Source organism: Macaca thibetana, chromosome 4 (assembly GCF_024542745.1).
Source record: "Macaca thibetana thibetana isolate TM-01 chromosome 4, ASM2454274v1, whole genome shotgun sequence".
In the NCBI taxonomy this organism is placed as follows: Eukaryota; Metazoa; Chordata; class Mammalia; order Primates; family Cercopithecidae; genus Macaca; species Macaca thibetana.
In genome coordinates this window covers 52,667,912-52,686,415 of record NC_065581.1, presented here as the reverse complement: position 1 = coordinate 52,686,415, position 18,504 = coordinate 52,667,912, and the positions used below count along the sequence as shown (strand labels likewise).

General features: G+C 40.6%; 1 protein-coding gene across 1 annotated transcript in view; it reads left to right on the top strand.

Annotated features, from left to right (window-relative positions):
* Positions 1–18,504, top strand: part of PKHD1 (PKHD1 ciliary IPT domain containing fibrocystin/polyductin) — a 463,584-nt gene that overhangs the window by 141,684 nt on the left and 303,396 nt on the right. The window contains 1 exon segment of the mRNA XM_050789247.1: positions 9,674–9,886. Within this exon segment, the coding sequence (XP_050645204.1) occupies positions 9,674–9,886 (213 nt within the window).

Sequence of the window (18,504 nt, the reverse complement as noted above, 5' to 3'; positions counted from 1 at the left end):
TCTCTGGCCGGGGACAAGCCCACCTCGAAGGCTTCCCAGGCTCTGCTCCAGTGGATCAGGCACAAGTCTAATCCGGATCTTGCCAACAAAGGAAGCTGTGTGCATCCCTGTCACAATGCAGGTTTCTTTGAGCTGTGGATGCCTTCTCTAAATGCTCCTCTTTCCTTCTCTTTCTCACTTTCTCCCAGCTCCTGCTTCCAGAGCAGCACACTGCAGTAAGGTACAGGGATATACCCCAGCTCTGCCCAGATCACTCAGTCAGCTCTCCTTACCCAGGCAGAGCAGGATTTGTCCATCTTGAATTGATGATTGTCTATAATTCTCCAGGGAAAGGGAATTCCACAGGCTTCCTCAACTATCCATTTGACTATTTAATAATTGAAAGGTAAGAAGATATAGGCTGCTAAATTTTTTTAAGAAAAAAATGGTGAATTGGGGGTTAATCAATGCAGGCAAGTAAATTAGATAGTTTACATCTAAAAATTTAGGTAGTTCAAGCTTTAAGTAAATGAATTATCTAACTTGGTGATACAGATTAATCTAATGAATTGGGGTTCTCAGATCCTTCCCTGGTCTTGCCTCCATTTACCTCTCATTTTTCCTCTGTTTAAAAATGGAATCACTCTCCCTGGGTTTATTTTATCACCTGACATTCACATCCGAACCTAGTACATGCTGGCTGTGCACCCTTTCTCTCCTGATCTTCCTAAAAATAGCATTAAGGTTTTGACACACTCATCTGCCTCATTAACAGCTCTTAAGGCTCTTCCCTGAGTCTGTGTCTCTACAACCTTCTGATCCTTCTAATTCACCTAATTCTTTGATCCACTCTCACAAATCTTGCTACTTCCTTTTCTTATTCTAGCCTTTAAATGTTGATGGTTGACAGTTTTTTCCCTACCTTTACCCACCTTATCTTTCTTCTGTTCTTACGCTACATGTCCTCCCTGGGAGACCTCATTTACTTTGATAATTTCAACTCCTCGTTATTCAACAAGTATTGAGTGATCACTTACCGCATTTCCCATGTGCCAGCACTGTTCCAGGCACAGGGACTATGGCTGTGAACAAAACAGGCCACAATCTTGCTCTCACGGTGTTTACTTCTAGAAGGAAAACGGTCAATAAACAAAATAAGCAAATTATAGTTTTTGTTAAATTTGCGTAGTACCATGGAGAAAAATGCAGCAGGAGAGGTGGATAGGGAATACACATTGGAGGTGGTGGTTGGGGATATTGGCACACAGCAAGAGCAAAGGTTGTGAGGCAAGGGAGCAAAAAGGAATATTGGAACAAGGGGGAGAACAGAGGCAGATCGGGCCAGAGAGAACCAGTCCTGTAGGGTTTGATAGGCTTTGACTCCAAGTATGATGGGAGTCATTGAAGATTTTTGGCAGAGAGGTAACATGATAGGTTTACATGAAAAGAAGCAATGGCAGCACTGAGTGCTGTTTTGAGAATTGATCCTGAGGTAGAGGATAAGGGCAGAAACAGGGAGCTGAGTTAAGATGCTGCTACAATAATCCATGGGTGAGATGAGAGTGACTTCGACCCCAGAAGTAGATGTGGAGGTGGTAAGTGGTTGGGTTATAGGGGACGTTTTGAAGGTGGAATGCGTAAAATTTCCTGAAGTATTGATTATGGAGTGAGAGACAGTGAAAGTTAACTCTATGGTTTTCAGACTTAGCAGTTGCAAGGATGAAGTTACCATTCATGGAATGGGAAGGACTGAGGGAAGATCTGTGGGGCAAGACAAGGAAAGGAGTTCATGGATACTCATAGTTGAGAAACTATGAGACATCCAAGTAGAGATGTTGAGTAGGCAGTTGGGTATGTGTATCTTGAGCTGAGGGCACAGGCTTGGAGATATAAATTTGGGAGTCATTGACAATTAGCATGCAATGGTGTTTAAAACCTTAAGACAAGATGGGACAACTGGCATGGTCTACAGAGACTGAGAAGAAAAGAGTTTAGAGGGCTGAGACTTGGGGCCCACCAAGTGGCAGTGGTTGGGATAATCAGGAGGAATCAGGCAGGAGAGGCTGAGAAGGGGATGCCTAAGAAGTAGAGGAAAACCAGGTGGGTTTATACCTAACCTACTTAATTAGAAAAGTCCCATGTGCTCACTGTCATTGAGTCAATAGGGAGCTTTCTTAGGATTTGCTAAAAATGAAGACATGAAAATAGACATGAAAATAGACATGAAAATCAGGTGAAGGAAAGACAAAAGTTCTAAATACAAGAATTTATTCTTCTGTTCTTTTATGAGTTACTAGCACTTTTGCATTTTATGAGGTTTTCTTTAGAGATTCAATACAATGTATAGAATATAGCACATGATGAAAATCTGATAGAAGGATAGAGACACTGGATTTTTAAAATAGAGACGAGAAAATGAAAGAAAGAAAAACAAAGAGACTGGGCAAATGAGGAGAGGGAGTTTTAGGAAAGGGGTGACCAAGTGTGTCAAAAGCAGCTGGTCACTCAGGAGGACTGAGCACTGAGCCTTAGATTCACCAATGTGGTTGCCATCCGTGGCCTTAACAGGAGCAGTTTTGCAGGTTCATCAGGTAAAGGCCTGACCAGAGAGGGTTCAAAAGACAGTCATGAAAAAGAGTTGAAGATAGTAGGTATAGCCACTCTTTTGGAGACTAGTATTGTATGGTAAAATATTTATACTTTAATTTTTTTCTGTAAGGGGGAAAATAGAATTGTGTATTTGTTTTCTTAAAAAAAAACAACAAATTATTTTGTGGTTATTATAGGGGATGACTAATTGTTGGGTTAGCCAAAAGCAGATTTTGATGTACTTTGCAAACATTAGCTAGCTGCTAAAAGTCTCTTTTACTTCCCTTTAAAAGAAACAAAAGAGATGTTTAATGGAAAGAGGTGATTACATGTAAAAAGTTGTGTTCATTTATTTATTTTAGAGGGAAGTAGCAATAATGATGGTTGATTGATTTTTATAAAATTACCCAAGGTTACTTGTGGGACATAGTCAGCTTTCATGAAAGTCATAACAAGCAATTTAAGGGTTACAGCCAAAGGCTGATTTCAACCCTGCTCTTTATTTCAGCATTTAGAAATGGGGTCAAGCTCTATAAAGTATAGAATAAAGTCCTCCCACAGCCCTCCCATACTCAAGTGACTATCCTTTAAAGCAGCCCACTGTATATTTATTTTAAACTAATAAAGTGTGAGGATGAAAGTCTTGGTGCCTTGGCACAGAGATAGATTAAGTATAAACTTTATCTTCTTTCACACAAAGAAAGTTTCATTTGTTTATCTAATTATTTCAGGCAAAAACACCTGAATTCCTCATCAAACTTTCTTCTAAATGTACCTAGATTTTCTTATATTTGCCACTAAGAAAGTGGGGTGGGGATGCTTTTTAGCAGAAGTTAACGATGTTCATATTAATTAATTAGTCCTGTTTATAACACTCCTGACAACACAAATAATTCATTTTCTTTGGGATGAGTTTTTCTCCCTTCATTAGCATCATTATTAGTTCCTGTCAGTAAATGATGTTTCAAAATTTCTACCAATTGGTTACAGTATATTTAATATTTTGCTTCATGGTAAAAGGGACAAAGACCAGGTTTATATATTTACCCACTAATCCTTGTAATCTGTTTCAAATCCTTTTTGGAATAAGATGAGGTATATCTTCATTAACAAAATTAAAATAAATCATGTATAAACAAGCCATAAGCAAACTTTCTTAGGTTCACACATGTTTTTCCTTAAATGTAACTATGAGAACAACCCTAATTAATTGAGAGCTACTGGGGAAGGTTTGTGGAAATGGATAGGATCTGAGCCTTTTGGTTGGGTGGTCCTGGATTCTAATGCTTGGTTCTGTCTACTCTGGGCTGGAAAGGTATGAATACCTCTTAGCCACATTCTGCTCTGTGAAATAAAGAATGTGATCTTGATCTCACAGACTGGTTTTGAAGGTCATTTCAGACAATATATTTACAGATTTTGGCACATGGTAGGTGCTGAATAGATTTTAGCTTCCTTGTTTTCCCTGTAGTCTTATTCTAATTCCTGACTGTGCATCTCATATTTTGCTCAAGAGAAAATTTAGTGATTACTGCAGCACAAACAGGGTCAGGAAAACATGAGCCTTGTGCCTCCATTAGTGTCCCATGCACATCTGACTGCATTCATAAAGATGTAGACGTCAAGTGTTCTAGAGTTGAAAGGAACCTATGATTCTGCCTTCCACTTTGCGGATGAAACCACAGACGATTGATAGGCACTGAGTAGGAGAGATTTGGGACCTGAGTAATCTGAGGCCCAGCAATTGTATGGGACTTACTGAGGCTCATTCAGAGGTCAATAGCAGACTCAGAACAGGAACCTTGATTTTGTTCCCTGCCTTCACCACTTGCTCATCAAGGTCAGTTTAGATTTCCTGACTATTTACAATGTGGGAGTCCTGTCATGCAAATCCATGTTCTACCAGTTGAATGTAATTGTTTAGGACATTAATGACATGTGGCTGTGAGGGAAAAATTTTAGTTAACATAAAATTTGATCTGTAGCACAGGTCGCATTTCTTCCCTCTTGTTCATGGTGGGATCCATGATTATTACTGCATTTCTATGTAATGACTGTTTTAATTTAATTTAATTTAATTTAGGAGATCTAAGTAATTAAACATGAGGCCAAAGTACGTAAGAAAGTGGTAGTCTTTTATTGCAAATATACACACACTCTTGGGCGAGGTTCTCTGGTCCTCAGGTGTGGGGGGCCAGGGAAGTCACGCCGGCGCTCTCGAGTGATGTTCTCCGGTCCACAAATGCGGGGGCCGAAGAAGTCACGCTGGCTCCTGCCAGTGGCAGACTTTTATGCATTGGTACTGGAAGGGGGAGGGCAGTGGGCGGGATAAGGGCGTGATAGGGGCGTCTCCATAGGTGTGGCTGGGTAAGTTTCGATCTCTTCGGATTGACGTCATCTGGCGCATGCTTGGTTGATCTGCATCTTCCCGGGGCGGGCTGCATTTTCCTGCGCACGGGAATGTTCGTGAGGAAGAACCCGGAAGCAACATGGATTATGCCTTCTTGTTCACCTTCCTCCATCTTGTCCTTTCTCCTTCACCCAAACAAATACAATGAAAGGAAAAGAGTCAAAATTGTTGGGGAATCTTTTGGAAGTCTGGTAAGCAGTATGGTACTGCTCTGGCATGGAGCCTGTAGACTGACCTTGCTGCTTTACCTTAGAGTATGAAATATTATATATGACAAAATATTTCAAAAGGACCAGTAACAGAGAGATGTTGGATGCAGATGGTCTAGCAGTGCTCAAGAGGTAGGGTACTTATAGAAATTGAGCAGGTTGTAGATCTAATCACCTGGTGAGTTCTTCCTGCCAGTTGAAGAGACAAAATCAATTTGGCAAGACCATGGCATTGCAGTAAAGAAAGCATTCAATTGATGCAAGGCCATCCACACCATTTGGGGGATGGAGTTATTACCCAAATCAGTCTCCCTGGAGGCTCAGAGGTTATGGGTTTTCAAGGATAGTTTGTTGGGCAGGGGACTAGGGTATGGGGAATATTGATTTTGTTGGGGATGACATCATAGGGGTATGGAAAACAGTCCTTGTGTACTGAGTCTGTCTTTAGGTAGGGGCCACAGGACTGGTTGAGGCTTGGGTCATGAATCTGAGTGAAGTCAGCTGGTGGTCAGAAATACAAAAGTCTAAAAAAAATCTCAAAAGACCAATCTTAGTTTCTACAATAGCGATGTTATCTGTTGCAGTAATTGGAAAAGTTGCAAATCTTGTGACCTCTCGAACAATGGCTGGTAATCATTTAAATATGCTGAACATCTTAGCAGAATTTTGGCCCCTCTTATAATCCTAGCCTTGTGGACTTTCATTAGTTTTACAAAGGTAGTTTAATTTTGGGAAGGTTTATTATCATCCTTGTTTAAGGTTAGACTATAAACTAAATTCCTCCCATAGTTAGTTTGGCCTACACCTAGGAATGAGCGAAGCCAGCCAGCCTGTGAGGCTAGGAGCAAGATGGAGTAAGCCAGGTTAGATTTTTCTCATTGTCAGAATCTTTGCAAAGATGGTTTCATAGCAATAATGGAGGAAGTGAAGATGGTGAGTGTGATGATAGCCACAGAGACCATTGCATTGAATAGATGTCAGACTTCAGACCAGGGATCTATAAGAATTATTTCAATAAATCTCACCTTAATCTTCTGAGGGTGAAATTCTTACCATGCCCATTTTCCAGATGGAGAAACTGGATACCTAGGCGGGGTGTGTTGTTCTAAATTGTGGCTGAAAGAAAAGGCCCTTGAAGGGTTCTGGTCCAAGTATACATCCCGTGACTGTTACTGATGGCATAGAATTGAAGAAAAGAAGGCTTGAGGAAGAGAGCTGAGGAAAGCTGAAGAGAAGTTAGGGAAGAAGTAGCCTCCATATTTGACTGTTAAGTCAAACATTTATTGATCACTATCTCTGCACTAAGATGGAGGTAAACAATTATCAATGAAAAGAGTCAAACTCTGTAAAATATTTGAAGAGATTAATTCTGAGTCAAATTTGAATGACCATGGCCTGAGGCACAGTCTCAAGAGGTCCTAAGTACATGTGCCCAAGGTGGTCAGGCTACAACTTGGTTTTATATGTTTTAGGGAGACATAAGACATCAATCAATACATATAAGATGTACATTGGTTTGGTCTGGAAAGATTAGACAAGTAGGTACAGGGGCTTCCAGGTCATAGATGGATTCAAAGATTTTCTGATTGGTAATTGGTTGAAAGGGTTAACTTACTAACTTATCTAAAGACCTGGAATCCACAGAAGGGAGTATCTGGGTTAAGATAAGTGGTTGTGGAGCCCAAGGTTCTTATTATGCAGATGAAGCCTCCAGGTAGCAGGCTTCAGAGAGAAAAGATTGTAAATATTTCTTAGCAGACCTAAAAAGGTTACAGACTCTTAGTTAGCACTCTCCTGGATCAGGGTAAAGGTCCAGAAAAGGAAGGGAATTTTCTACAGAATGTAGATTTTCCCCATAAGAGACAGCTTTGCAGGGCCATTTAATATATTTTGGGGTAAAATACTTCAGTTTCTTTCAGGGCCAGCTATCTGTCATGTGTTGCTATACTAGAGTCAGGTTGAAATTTGGTGTCTTATTGCTACAGAGTCTGTTTTGTCGGTCTTAATGTCTCTGTTTTAATGTTAATGCTGGTTACTTATGTCTGTATTCCAAAAGGTGGAGGGTATAATGAAGCATCTCTGACACTCCCCATCATGGCCTGAATTAGTTTTACAGTTTAACTTTGGAATGCCCTTGCCTAAGAGGAGGGGTCAATTCAGTTGGTTTGGGGGGCTTAAAATTTTATTTTTGGTTACATGATAATGACTAAAGTCATTTTTGCCTTTTTCTTTTCTCCCTCTCATTTCTCCAGTGCATGTTTAACTACTTCCAGCTGTGATTTCTAGAAAGCAACAAAAACTCAACTCAATAGCTTGGCACTCTGGATTTATGACTACATTAGCAGATGAAGAGTCTTTGCCCTCTACTGCCTCTCACCACAACTCTTCTTATTATAGTAGAATCTGCCTTTTGAGACATTTCTGTTACTTTGCTCTCTCTACATCCTTTGCCCCCCTTTGCTCATTGAGACACTATGTGGGCTTATAGATTAAGCATAAGAACAACATCCTTTCTGAGAAAATGGGAGTGTGTGTGTGTGTGTGTGTACATAAAGAAATAGAGCCACTTAAATCAGAATCTCCAAAAAGATATGTCCATTCATTCATTCACTCAACAATTAATTGTATATTGAGTGCCAACTACCTACCAGCAACTTTTCTAGACACCAAGAATTTAGAAGTGAACAAAACAGATAATTTCCCTCAGGAAGCATGCATTCTGGTGGGGAGAGGGCAGAAAATAAAACTGTAAATATATAATATGCCTGATATCAAGTATTACGAAGAAAAAGACATTTAGGCAAGGAGCTAGGGTGTGCTATTTTATATAGACTAGAGAGGGAAGGCCTCAGTGAGAAGTTAACATTTGAATAGTAACAAGGGAGAGTGAGCCATGGAAATAACAGAACATTCTGATAATTCCGATAACATTCCAGGTATTTCTGATATTTCTGATAATTCTTATTCATGATATTCACGGGAATGTCAGAAGAATGTTCCAGAGGGAAGAGCTTATGCGCAGGCCCTGAGGCCTGTTTGAGACCTAACAGGCAGGCCAATATGTTTGGAGCATATGTGTGAACAGGTAAGCGTTAGAAAATGACATTAGAGAGGTATTGGAGGTTAGGTAACAAATCATGAGGGACCTTTTGTAGCCCAGTGTAAGGACTCTGACTTCTATTCTGAGTGAGATGGGAAATTATTGTTGGATTTAGAAAAGAGGACCTCTGGTGTGTCTGATATAAAGACACAACTCTGACTACTTTGTTACAGGATGGAAGAGTCTAGTCTGGTGTTTTTGTAAACCACTTGCAGGAGGAAGATGGACTAAATAGCTTATTGAGGTTAAAGTGTTTATTTATATGGGATGCTTTAATTATTTTGACATTATTGAGAAAATTCTATGTAAAATGTAAATATTCTAAACCTTTTTGAAGAAAGATATAAAAATGAAAATATCTTTTTAATTTTTAAATTATTTAATCTCATAATACAAAATAATTCTATTATAAGCTAATATTCTTATGTTACTGAAAATTTGGACATCAGAGCAAAACAGTATATGTATTAGTTAAGGTTATCTGGTTGCCAATAAGAGAACCCAGCTGTTCTTTTAAAAGTGGAATTTATTGGGAAGATATTGGGCAACCTACTAATCAGTGGAAAACAGTCTGAAAAATCAGGGACAGAAATACATAGGAATCAAAACATTTGATGCAAGCGGTGGGCGGTGGGGCAGGTAGGGACGTGGGCAGGTGGGTGTCTCAGAAGCAGGTGTTCTTCCCAGGCTCCTTAGAATGCCACCCCAGGAACTGAGATCTCAACATTTCCTCTCTCTCTTCCCTTTTGCTCCATATTTCTCTTAAGGCCCGAGTATGTGACTCTGGCCATAGTAGGATAAGATGTCTTGCTTGACAGTTCCACTCAGCTCTAGTCAATGGGGCAGAGCAATACCTCAAGGAAATTAGGGTATGTTAACAAAATAAAGTATAATGGATGCTGGTCAACTAAAATGCTACAAATGCCACAATGTTAGCCCTAGTTACATTTCCTTTTACTATAATTCTTACAATTTTGGCACATCTTCTTCTAGCCCTATTTCTTGTTTATGTGTTTATGTCCCAGGTTTTTTTTTTTTTTTTTTTTTGTACTTAATTTTATCTATTGTTAAATGGTAAAGTTAGTGATCTTCTCCTACATTATTTGACCATTCCTAAATTGCTGGACATTTAGATTATTGTCATGAAAATGTAATAAATGAAGCAGCAGAGAATAGTAATAGCTAACCTAAACTGGCTAAATCATAGTGCTTCCACTCCTGGATGTCTGGTCTACCCTATTGTGCTTCTACAAGAGAGAGCATGATAAAATAAGTTTACATTCCAGCAGAAGTATTTAAATGAAGGGGATTTCATCAGGCATTGAAACTGACAAAACGGTAAGCCTTATCCTCCCAGGGACTGACAATTTTCCCTTTGTCTATTAGGGGGCAAGCTGATTTTCATGGCCCCAGGACCCATCGAGCTCAGGGCGCACGCCATCCTTGTTTCTGATGGTGGAGAGCTCCGGATTGGATCTGAAGACAAGCCCTTCCAAGGCAGAGCTCAGATCACACTCTATGGGAGTTCCCACTCAACTCCCTTCTTTCCCTATGGAGTCAAGTTCCTGGCTGTGAGGAATGGAACTCTTTCTCTGCACGGTGAGTGAGGCAGTTGATGAGAGGAAATGAAGTAGAGCTGTGTCTAGCAGTGGAAACTGATCAAACTGTTTAAAAGTCCTTGACTATAGTTGCTCAGCCAACCAGGTCAGTTAGAACAAGGCACTATTTGCTTAAAGAACAAGTAAAACTGTGATGATTCCTGTGGCAGAGTACACTACAGTTCCCAATTATTTGCTCACCTTTCTGTAAGAGGATTGTGTATACTTCCACCCACTGTTAGGTGACTTTCAGTGCCTCCTTGTGGGTGGACCATACTTCCTGGACCCTTTGCAAGAGCAGACTTAGCCTTGTACTTGCTTTGGTCAGTGGAAGGTAAGCAGAAATGGGGGACCGCATGGCCAAGTGAAGGTTTTAAGACCTGTTATGCTTTAGCCATTGCATTTTCTTCCTGCCACTTGAGAATAGCCTGTCCCAGATAGGGGCAGTTCCTTCTGTTTAGAACCTGAATGAAGACGACATGAGGCAGTACTGCAGATGACCTACTGCTTTCATGTATGTGAGTGAGAGATAAGCCTTTGTCTTAAGTCACTGAGATTTGCATTAGTAAATGCAGCGTAGCCTAGTGAAAACTGACCGATACAATTACGTAGCATGTACAGATGTCTCTTAACATGCAGAAGCCTGGTATCCCAAATCAAATACAGACAACCTCATTTGGTTGTTGAACCTCTTCCTGTTTCCCCCAACCACCTAACCCATGAGCAGTGTTTAATTACACTTCTACTTAGAATCCTCTTACAGATAGGTGGGGCGTTTAAGGATTCCTAGGACAAAAGAGATTAGGCTACAGTGTGTTTCCGCTCCAACTTTATTTGCTTTCTGATCATCTCATTCCATTTTGCAAAATGGACATTTTTTTTTTCCCCTTGAGAGTCAGAAAATTACCAAGTGTGCCAGGATAATCCTTAGTATCAACTGTAAAATATCAGTATAAAATAATGAGTAAGCATATTTCAGTGGGTATTTATATGCTTTTGGTTGCATAGCATGAGCCAAAGGCAGATCAAAAATATGGGCTCCAGAAGGTGACTCAATCTCCAGAAAACATAATGTAATTTACGTTGATATTTCTATATTGGCAACACAAAATAATCCACTTGTCATGGGATAATTGCTCTAGATGAGGGCATGGAGCTGTGCTGAGGAATCTGCCATTTTTCTCTGTCCAGACTCTGTCTCATACCGACCGCAGGCCCCAATCATTATTTATCAAAAAGCATGCTTGTGCCTCTTTTGGCTTACTATGAAAGGAATCAAGATCTTTTCCTCGAGCATTTATTAAGTGTTGACTGTGGGCTACCCAGTGTGCTAGACACTGGGGATCAAATTTTGTGAGATTAAAAATACCCCATAACTCATTGGACAGAAATTCAAAATGCTTACTATATTGATTCTGTGATCAACTTCCAAGGAGACCTTTTTTCCTCCTGTCTTCATCAGCAAACAACTACACTGATTTTGTAGCCCAGGATCTATTCCCACGTCAGCCATGGTTTTCAAATGTTTGCTCTAGCTCAATGGCCTCTTAAGCCACCAACGCAATGTGCTGCTTTTTACCAGTAAGAAAACACATCTGGGGAATAAGTTAGTGTATATTTATGGTTCAGCCAGCCCATAGATCGTCCAGAGGACCCCAGGCTTAGGAGGAATCCTCAGAGTTGAGAGCCACTGTCCCGTATGATGCAGATAGCACAACTCTTACTGAAAATAGGAATTCAAATGAGGAAAAATGAAAACTCTCCTAATTCTTTTATTCTGCTTCTTTCATTCCAAGCTCATCTAATTCTCATGCTCTAGTGTGAAGAATCAGTGAAAGAACTCATAAATGTACCCTGTGCATGTAAGCCTTTGTGATTAAGCAAATGTCAAGAAAATCCCTAGTCTCATTGCTTACAGTCAATATGGGGCAATTGAAGCAAAGTAGATGCCTCTAATATGTTTCAAAAATTCTGTAAGTTCAGAAAAAATGCTGCTACTCCAGCCATCTGATGTTACTGGATATTGAGAATGAGACCTCCTCTCCCTCTGCTTTCCTCATTTCCATCTCCTCCTTCCTCTTTCTCCTCCCTCTCTGTCCTTTCTTCTTCTCCCTCCTCTCTCTCTCCCCCCTCCTCCCTTTCTCTCCTCTCTCTTTCTTCTTTATTCTCTTTCTCCCTCCTCTCTCTCTCTCCCCCCTTTCCTCCCTCCCACTCCTTTATTCTCCTTCTCCCTGCTCTCTCTCCCTCCCCCTTTTCCCATATTCTCAGATCAGGCCATTTTCTAAACTGGTTAAACATTCCCCAAAGCGTTTAGGACAGATAATTGACTAGGATCACCTGAATCACAGAGCTTGCCCATTGAACACGGGCAAAGATCAAGCTGTTTCCTTTCTGATCTGATGCTGCAGCATAAGAAATATTATGTAGAAAAGAGCTCAGCCATTTGGGTGACAGGGATTCCTTTCCTGATGTATCTGTCAGAGAATTGCAGCCCCATGTGCAGCTCATCTATCCTCTCCTGTCACTTCTCCCTCACCACCTGAGGTCTCAGACAGATTTCCCCCTCCAGCATGGTGGTATATCATGGCTAAAATCATTACATAATTTCACTGGCCTTTTGCCAGGGCCAGAGGAGGATCTAGTGACACTGGGGCTTTAGGAAACAGTTAATTTTCTTTCACCGTCGAGTATCCAATTTAGTGAGCAACTTGATTCACTGCTTTGCACCCAGGAAGTCCCTAAAGACCCAGCATTCACTCGGCTTCCCGGGATAACATAATGAGGAGATTCACCGACTTTGGTGCACAGAAGACCCTTTTGGGGAGGTTTTTGTAAATCTAGATTTCTGGGCTTGGAAATGTACATGTGATGTGACTCAGGTGGCCCATTGACTACACTCGGAGAAACACTATTCTAGTGGTTAATCGAATTGGAATCAGAAATGGGCCCCGTTCTGCCACAGATCAGCTATGACCTTCAACAGATCTCTAAAAAATCCAAAAAACACAGTTCCCACTTCATAAACTTACCGCTCATGAAGTGCTCCAGAGTGTTGGGCACACAAAACACAGTGTTATTGTTATTCTGATAAAATCCTTTCCCCTTTCCAAAAGCACTGAGTACCCATCACTGATTATCTTGTATTTTATTTTAGGCATGAGAAAATATGGGGCATGGCGGTGGTGGGGGCTTCAGTTTCAAAATCTACCTAGAGATTTTTCTCCATATTAATTTTATTGTCTATTTCTTTTCATCAAAGTAACAGAAGGGTTTTAACCTGGGATATCATGCGGTACCCACATTCCCAGGCATCTTCTGTTCTCTTCCCACCTCCCAGTCAACACCTTTAGATTTTAATCTCTCTTGGTGCAGCTGCTTCCCAGTCATGGATAACCACCATTCCCGGGAGTGGTTACAATAAAGGCTTTCTTAGAAACTATTTGCATGGGTCCCAGTATAGTCCAAAGCAGGGCACTGCCCAGCAAACGAGGCCCTTGGCAGACATTTGGTTCCTAATATTCGGCAGCAATGCTGAATGGATTCTAATTTAACGCCAGCTCAGGTCGTGTAGAATCACACAAATGGTCTGCATGTCAGTCCGATCACTTTCCCACCTTCTCCCTCCATCTCATTCTTTATTATTGCCCTTTGAAACCCTTCGGCTCCAGCTGATTTTTATCTTAGATTAAAATCGCTAAGCAAACAGGCGTTGGTGTTCAGCTGTCACAAGGCAAGATGGAGTTGAAAGCATATTTCATGTATTTCTTTGAATGTAGGAAAAGTCCCACACCCTTATACACTTACACCTGCACATACACACCCACACACAGCACCATCTTTTCTGTTTCTGTTTGTTCGGGAGTAGATGAGACAGGTTCTGAGTTGCTGGTGGAGTTCAGATTGTTTAGTAACTTCTGTCAGCTGCTCACTTTGATGCGCTAATATGACTAAAGGGTCTCAGGATTCCTCCTGAGTGGCGGTCTGGGGTTTGGGTAGCTATAGTCAATAAGGAAATTTCACTCTTGCCTTTTGCCTTCATCACTCTGTCTGCCAATCCAGGTTCTCCACTCCAAACTGAGTGCCAATCACTTGTCATTTTTCAAGTGGGTTGCTGTCAGCCTGGGCAGCTTAAATTTTTGACAGTGTAATTATGGCTCTTGCTTCCACAGTGGGAATCTGAGCAGGATGGTGGAGCTTTTATTGATTGTTCAGCAGGGAAATTTATCAATGTCTCTCACTTCATTTCCAGTTCCTCCCTGAGAAATTTGGCTGACAGTTCCTTAGGAGAAAAACAGTCTCATGGCCTTGGCTGGACTTCTGTCTTTGTCCTTTTCAAGAAATTACAATATATAGGCATTAAATATAAATGGAAATTCCTGAGAAAAAGCAGTATGTGGGGCATGACTGAAGAAAGCACGAGTGCAATTGCAAGGAACATGAGAATTTGGTAGGAATAAAGAAGAAAAGCAGTGGTCTAAATAAGCAAGCTTAGATATAGTTTCTTTTCCTTCTAAAAGTACCAAGTATCTGCATGTAAATTCCATGGTTTCTACGAGTACTGTGTGATGTACAGTATTTTCATAGTTGCTAGCGTATCAGGCTGTCTTTCAGCATGGTATAAAGTGCATGGAACAGGCACATGTGTGGGAGTGTGTTTCTGGTCAGTGGTTTTCACCTTGTGCTCCACAAAATCCAAATGTTTCCTGGAGGGGATTTAGGGGTTCCCTAAACAATGAATATTGGAGATCAAATAATAAAGGTTTAAAATTTTCAAGTATTGATTTATTGCTTTTATCTGTTATATATTTGTGTTCAGAGTAACAGTTGGTTAGAAGAAAGAGTTCCACTGTGAAAATTGTGATTAAAAAACTCTACTGGGTCATTCTTTTAACTGTGGTGTATGGATCCTTTTGAGGTGTCCAGGCCCTCTCTGCATGATTCCTGTTTCCCGAAGACTGATTTAGCTCTGGGACATTTTCTATAAAGTCTGTTCTTTGATGTAGGGTGAAACTTTCTAGAGCCTGTTTTCATGTCATAACAGTTTCTCTTACCCAACAGTTTCAAATATCCAAGATATTTTTAAATCTCCGCTCTTTCGTCACCTGATTAATAGTCTCTAATGCTGTCTCCTCTTGCCCCATTCTTTACTTATTTCTTCTCGACCAAGACTCCTCCCTTTTATTCTGTCTCTTGTTCCCTTGAGCTAGATACAAACCAGAGCTATGACATGGCGTTTTTATATGTAGCTTTATTACTCTGAAATTGTTTGGTTTTAGGGGACAGAAGCCCACTGGAAACAAACTTAGAACCAAGGATTTATGAATTCTTGTAATCAAAATGCAGGATGGAGAGAAAGACAATGGCCTTAGACGTGACTGCCTTCAGGGGTCTGAATGTCCGCGGGACTCACCCCTCAGTCTCTTACTCTGGTTGTCTCTGCATGTATTGACTTCACTCTCTCCTAGTCCTTATTGCCTTCTTCTCTATGGTTATTGAGACTTCCTGAGTTCATGTGGACTTTGATTTTCTACTACCAAAGAGAGGAACTCTGTATTCTTTTCAAAAAATAACCAGGGAAGGCCTCCCAAAGTCTTGCTAGAGTTACCTAGCAGACTAAGGACTATACATGGTGCCCAGGGGGAAAGTGCACTGTGACTGTCCAAGCTCAAGTCACCTTTTCACTTCTTTACCAACCGTCAAGTCCAGGAATGCAAGGCCATGTGAAGAGATGCAGCTCTGCCTTGACCAGGGAGGCCAGGGTGATGTGTGGGGTGTGTGTGTGTGTGTGTGTGTGTGTGTGTGTGTGTATTATAGTGCATGCGTGTGTATGTTTGGGTGTTTTTGTGCATGTATATTTTGAGAAGCTGTTCACCAAAAGGGGGGATGGCAACCAGACCCAGAAAGAAGAGGTGCGGGGAAGACAAAACCATAGGTGTTCTCTGAGCTAAAGCCTTAGGCTTTGACTTCTGGTTCAGCCTGAAATCTCAAGGTGACTGAAACTCATAGACAGAAATATTCAAATATAGTACAATACTGTTGTATAAACTCAATATGTAAAGTTAATGTTGGTTATTTAGGCTGCATTTAGGCTGAATAAAACAAGTGTGTGAGATCAGGCAAACAAAAATCCTCATTAAGTTACTAGTAAGGTTCCCATCAAATAGAAGAAGTTTATATATATATATATATATTATTGAAAAGTTTTGCTGTGATTGAACTTCAAATTTTAAATCTCAGTGTTGCTTGCAATTTTAAAAGCTTTATCCCAAGGTCTTAGGAAATCTCATTTTCTAGTATATGCTATGGATTTTCTTCTTTCTTCCCATGAACTGTGGATTTCCTCAATATTGAAGAGGTTCTCTGCTTTCCCCTTGCATTTATCACCACAAAATATTACCTGTGATTTCGTGGGAAACTTGAGCTGATGTGGTGTGTAAATTTGCCACAGGGTTGAGCAAATGCAAGAGACTCATTTTTAGGGATGTTTGGTCGATGTAAGCCTTCCAGACAGAAGTCTGACTCAGAATAGATTTTATTTTTCTTTAGTCACTGTCTTTGTCTGTATTCTGATCGGGATCCTTTTTCTTGTCCTTTAACAACTTCTTGGGTACCAATAGCTTTCCAGTTGATTTCAGATATTGAAAATGCCAATCCTGATTAATCTAGTTTAAAAGTTAAGTCTCCTGTTTATTTAATGTTCCCTTCCTCACCCCCAAAGCTTCAACTTGAGGCCCTTGGAATGGTAGGGTCTGCTCCCTCACTCTTCCTCTAATCCTTCTTATTTCATATTCTCAGGATTGGGGCAGGTGGAAGAGGTAAGGTAAGAAGTTTAACAAGCTTAGTACTTAACTGTGCACCTATATCCTCTGTTGGGTGTTGCTCCCTCTCTGAATAGTAATTGCTGACTGTTGAGTCTCCCTCCTAAGATGCCTGCATGAAATCACTGGAGTCTTGTAGGAGGCCTTTCCACTGCACAGTTTCCCAGTGTGGAAGCCCCACCTGGGTTTGCAGTCGCCTTAGCGTCCACCTTGGGGGTTGGTCTTGGTGGAGTACTAGAAAGTTGGTTCAAGCCAAGCTATCTTCCCTACAATTCAACTATCCAGAGGAAACTTACAAATCCACATGATGTTCCACTTATTACCCCTTTCTCTGCTCTGCTCTTTCTCTCTCTAATTGTTTCCCCTGCTTAGATAGGCATGAGCAGCTGAGCAAATAGGCTGCATATGCAGACATTCAACCTGGGAAAAGAAGCCAGTCTCCCCTTCTTACAGGTCACTCTGTGATTGATACTTATGCAGCCCTCTCTCTTTGCTTAATAAGAGAGAAGTAGTTTCACACCTTGCTTTATAGGAAGGAACGGCTCTATAGGGAGGAAAGGCCAAGGTTAGCTCACCCAGGCTGATGGCTCATTCCCATATCTCAGGATTCCTTTGAATCTCCTTGTTTTTGGTCATTCATAAATGATGGAGTAGACTCTGCTCCAGGAATGGCAAAAGTGGCAGAGTTAGATTAGCTTTCTTTTAATAAGCCCCAAGGAGATGTTTTCTCCCTGTCTGTGGCTTCCCTATAATGTGGGGTGCTTATCATCTCCTGGTTCCATGCATGTGTCCTCCTGGTAGGTTCTAGAGGAGCAGAAGTCCCACCTAACAATCTGCTATATATGTAAAAAGGGTGCCCTAGAGGGATGTGGGGTTGAAGGGGAGAGCCACTGTCATTTTGTGGTTGTTACTTGGCTTTGTTTTGTTGGTTTTTATTTAGAACTGGGAAGGAAGGAAGATTAAATAGAGGGGAGGAATGGAGAAAGGAGGATGAGGAAAATTAAACATGTATTTATTGCTTTTTCTAATCTTAAATTTAAATGAGCTTTAATACAGTGTTGGGGTTCTGGTCAGCTGGCGTGTTGTGGCAGATCATAATGACATAGTTGAGTTAACACCAGTGAGCATGGTCCTAGTGTACTTGGAACCCTAGCATGGTAGGACAGCCAGTTGCTGATGAGTGGTCCTCCCTTTTGAGCAGATGAAGATTGACCCCTGGCTCTGTGTCCTTTAAAATATAACCAACACCACCAACAAAAAATAAGGTATTTTTTCTGTTCTGTCTAATAATACTTCAAAAAAGTCTAAAATGACACTGTATAACCATTCTATTTACAGTGGCAGAAATGTATCTGCTAAAATCTCATTTGATCTGGACAAGAGTAACCTTGGAACAATCTTTAAGAAAGGGTTCCTTAAATTAATAGTATAAACCACACTTTAGGGAACTTGTTTAAACACATTTAAGTGAACATGCTGTTTTTAAGGTCTTTTAATTTTAGGTGTTTGCATGTAAATGTATGCTGCTAATTAGAAATGAGTTCTAGCTATTCAATAATCCAAGTACAGCAGGAACCCCACTTAGAAACACATTGTAAGGTACTTTAAGTTTCTATATGTACTTGAAAGTGTTGGCATTAGTCAGGTCTTTTTTTGGTTTCAAGTGACAGAAAACCCAATTCAAACAAAAAATAAGAGCATTTATTGCCTCATATAACTGAAAAGAAAAAACTTGAGGCACAGCTGAGTCCAGGTGCTCCAATGAAGTCATTAAGATTTTGTTTCTATGCGACTCTTGGTT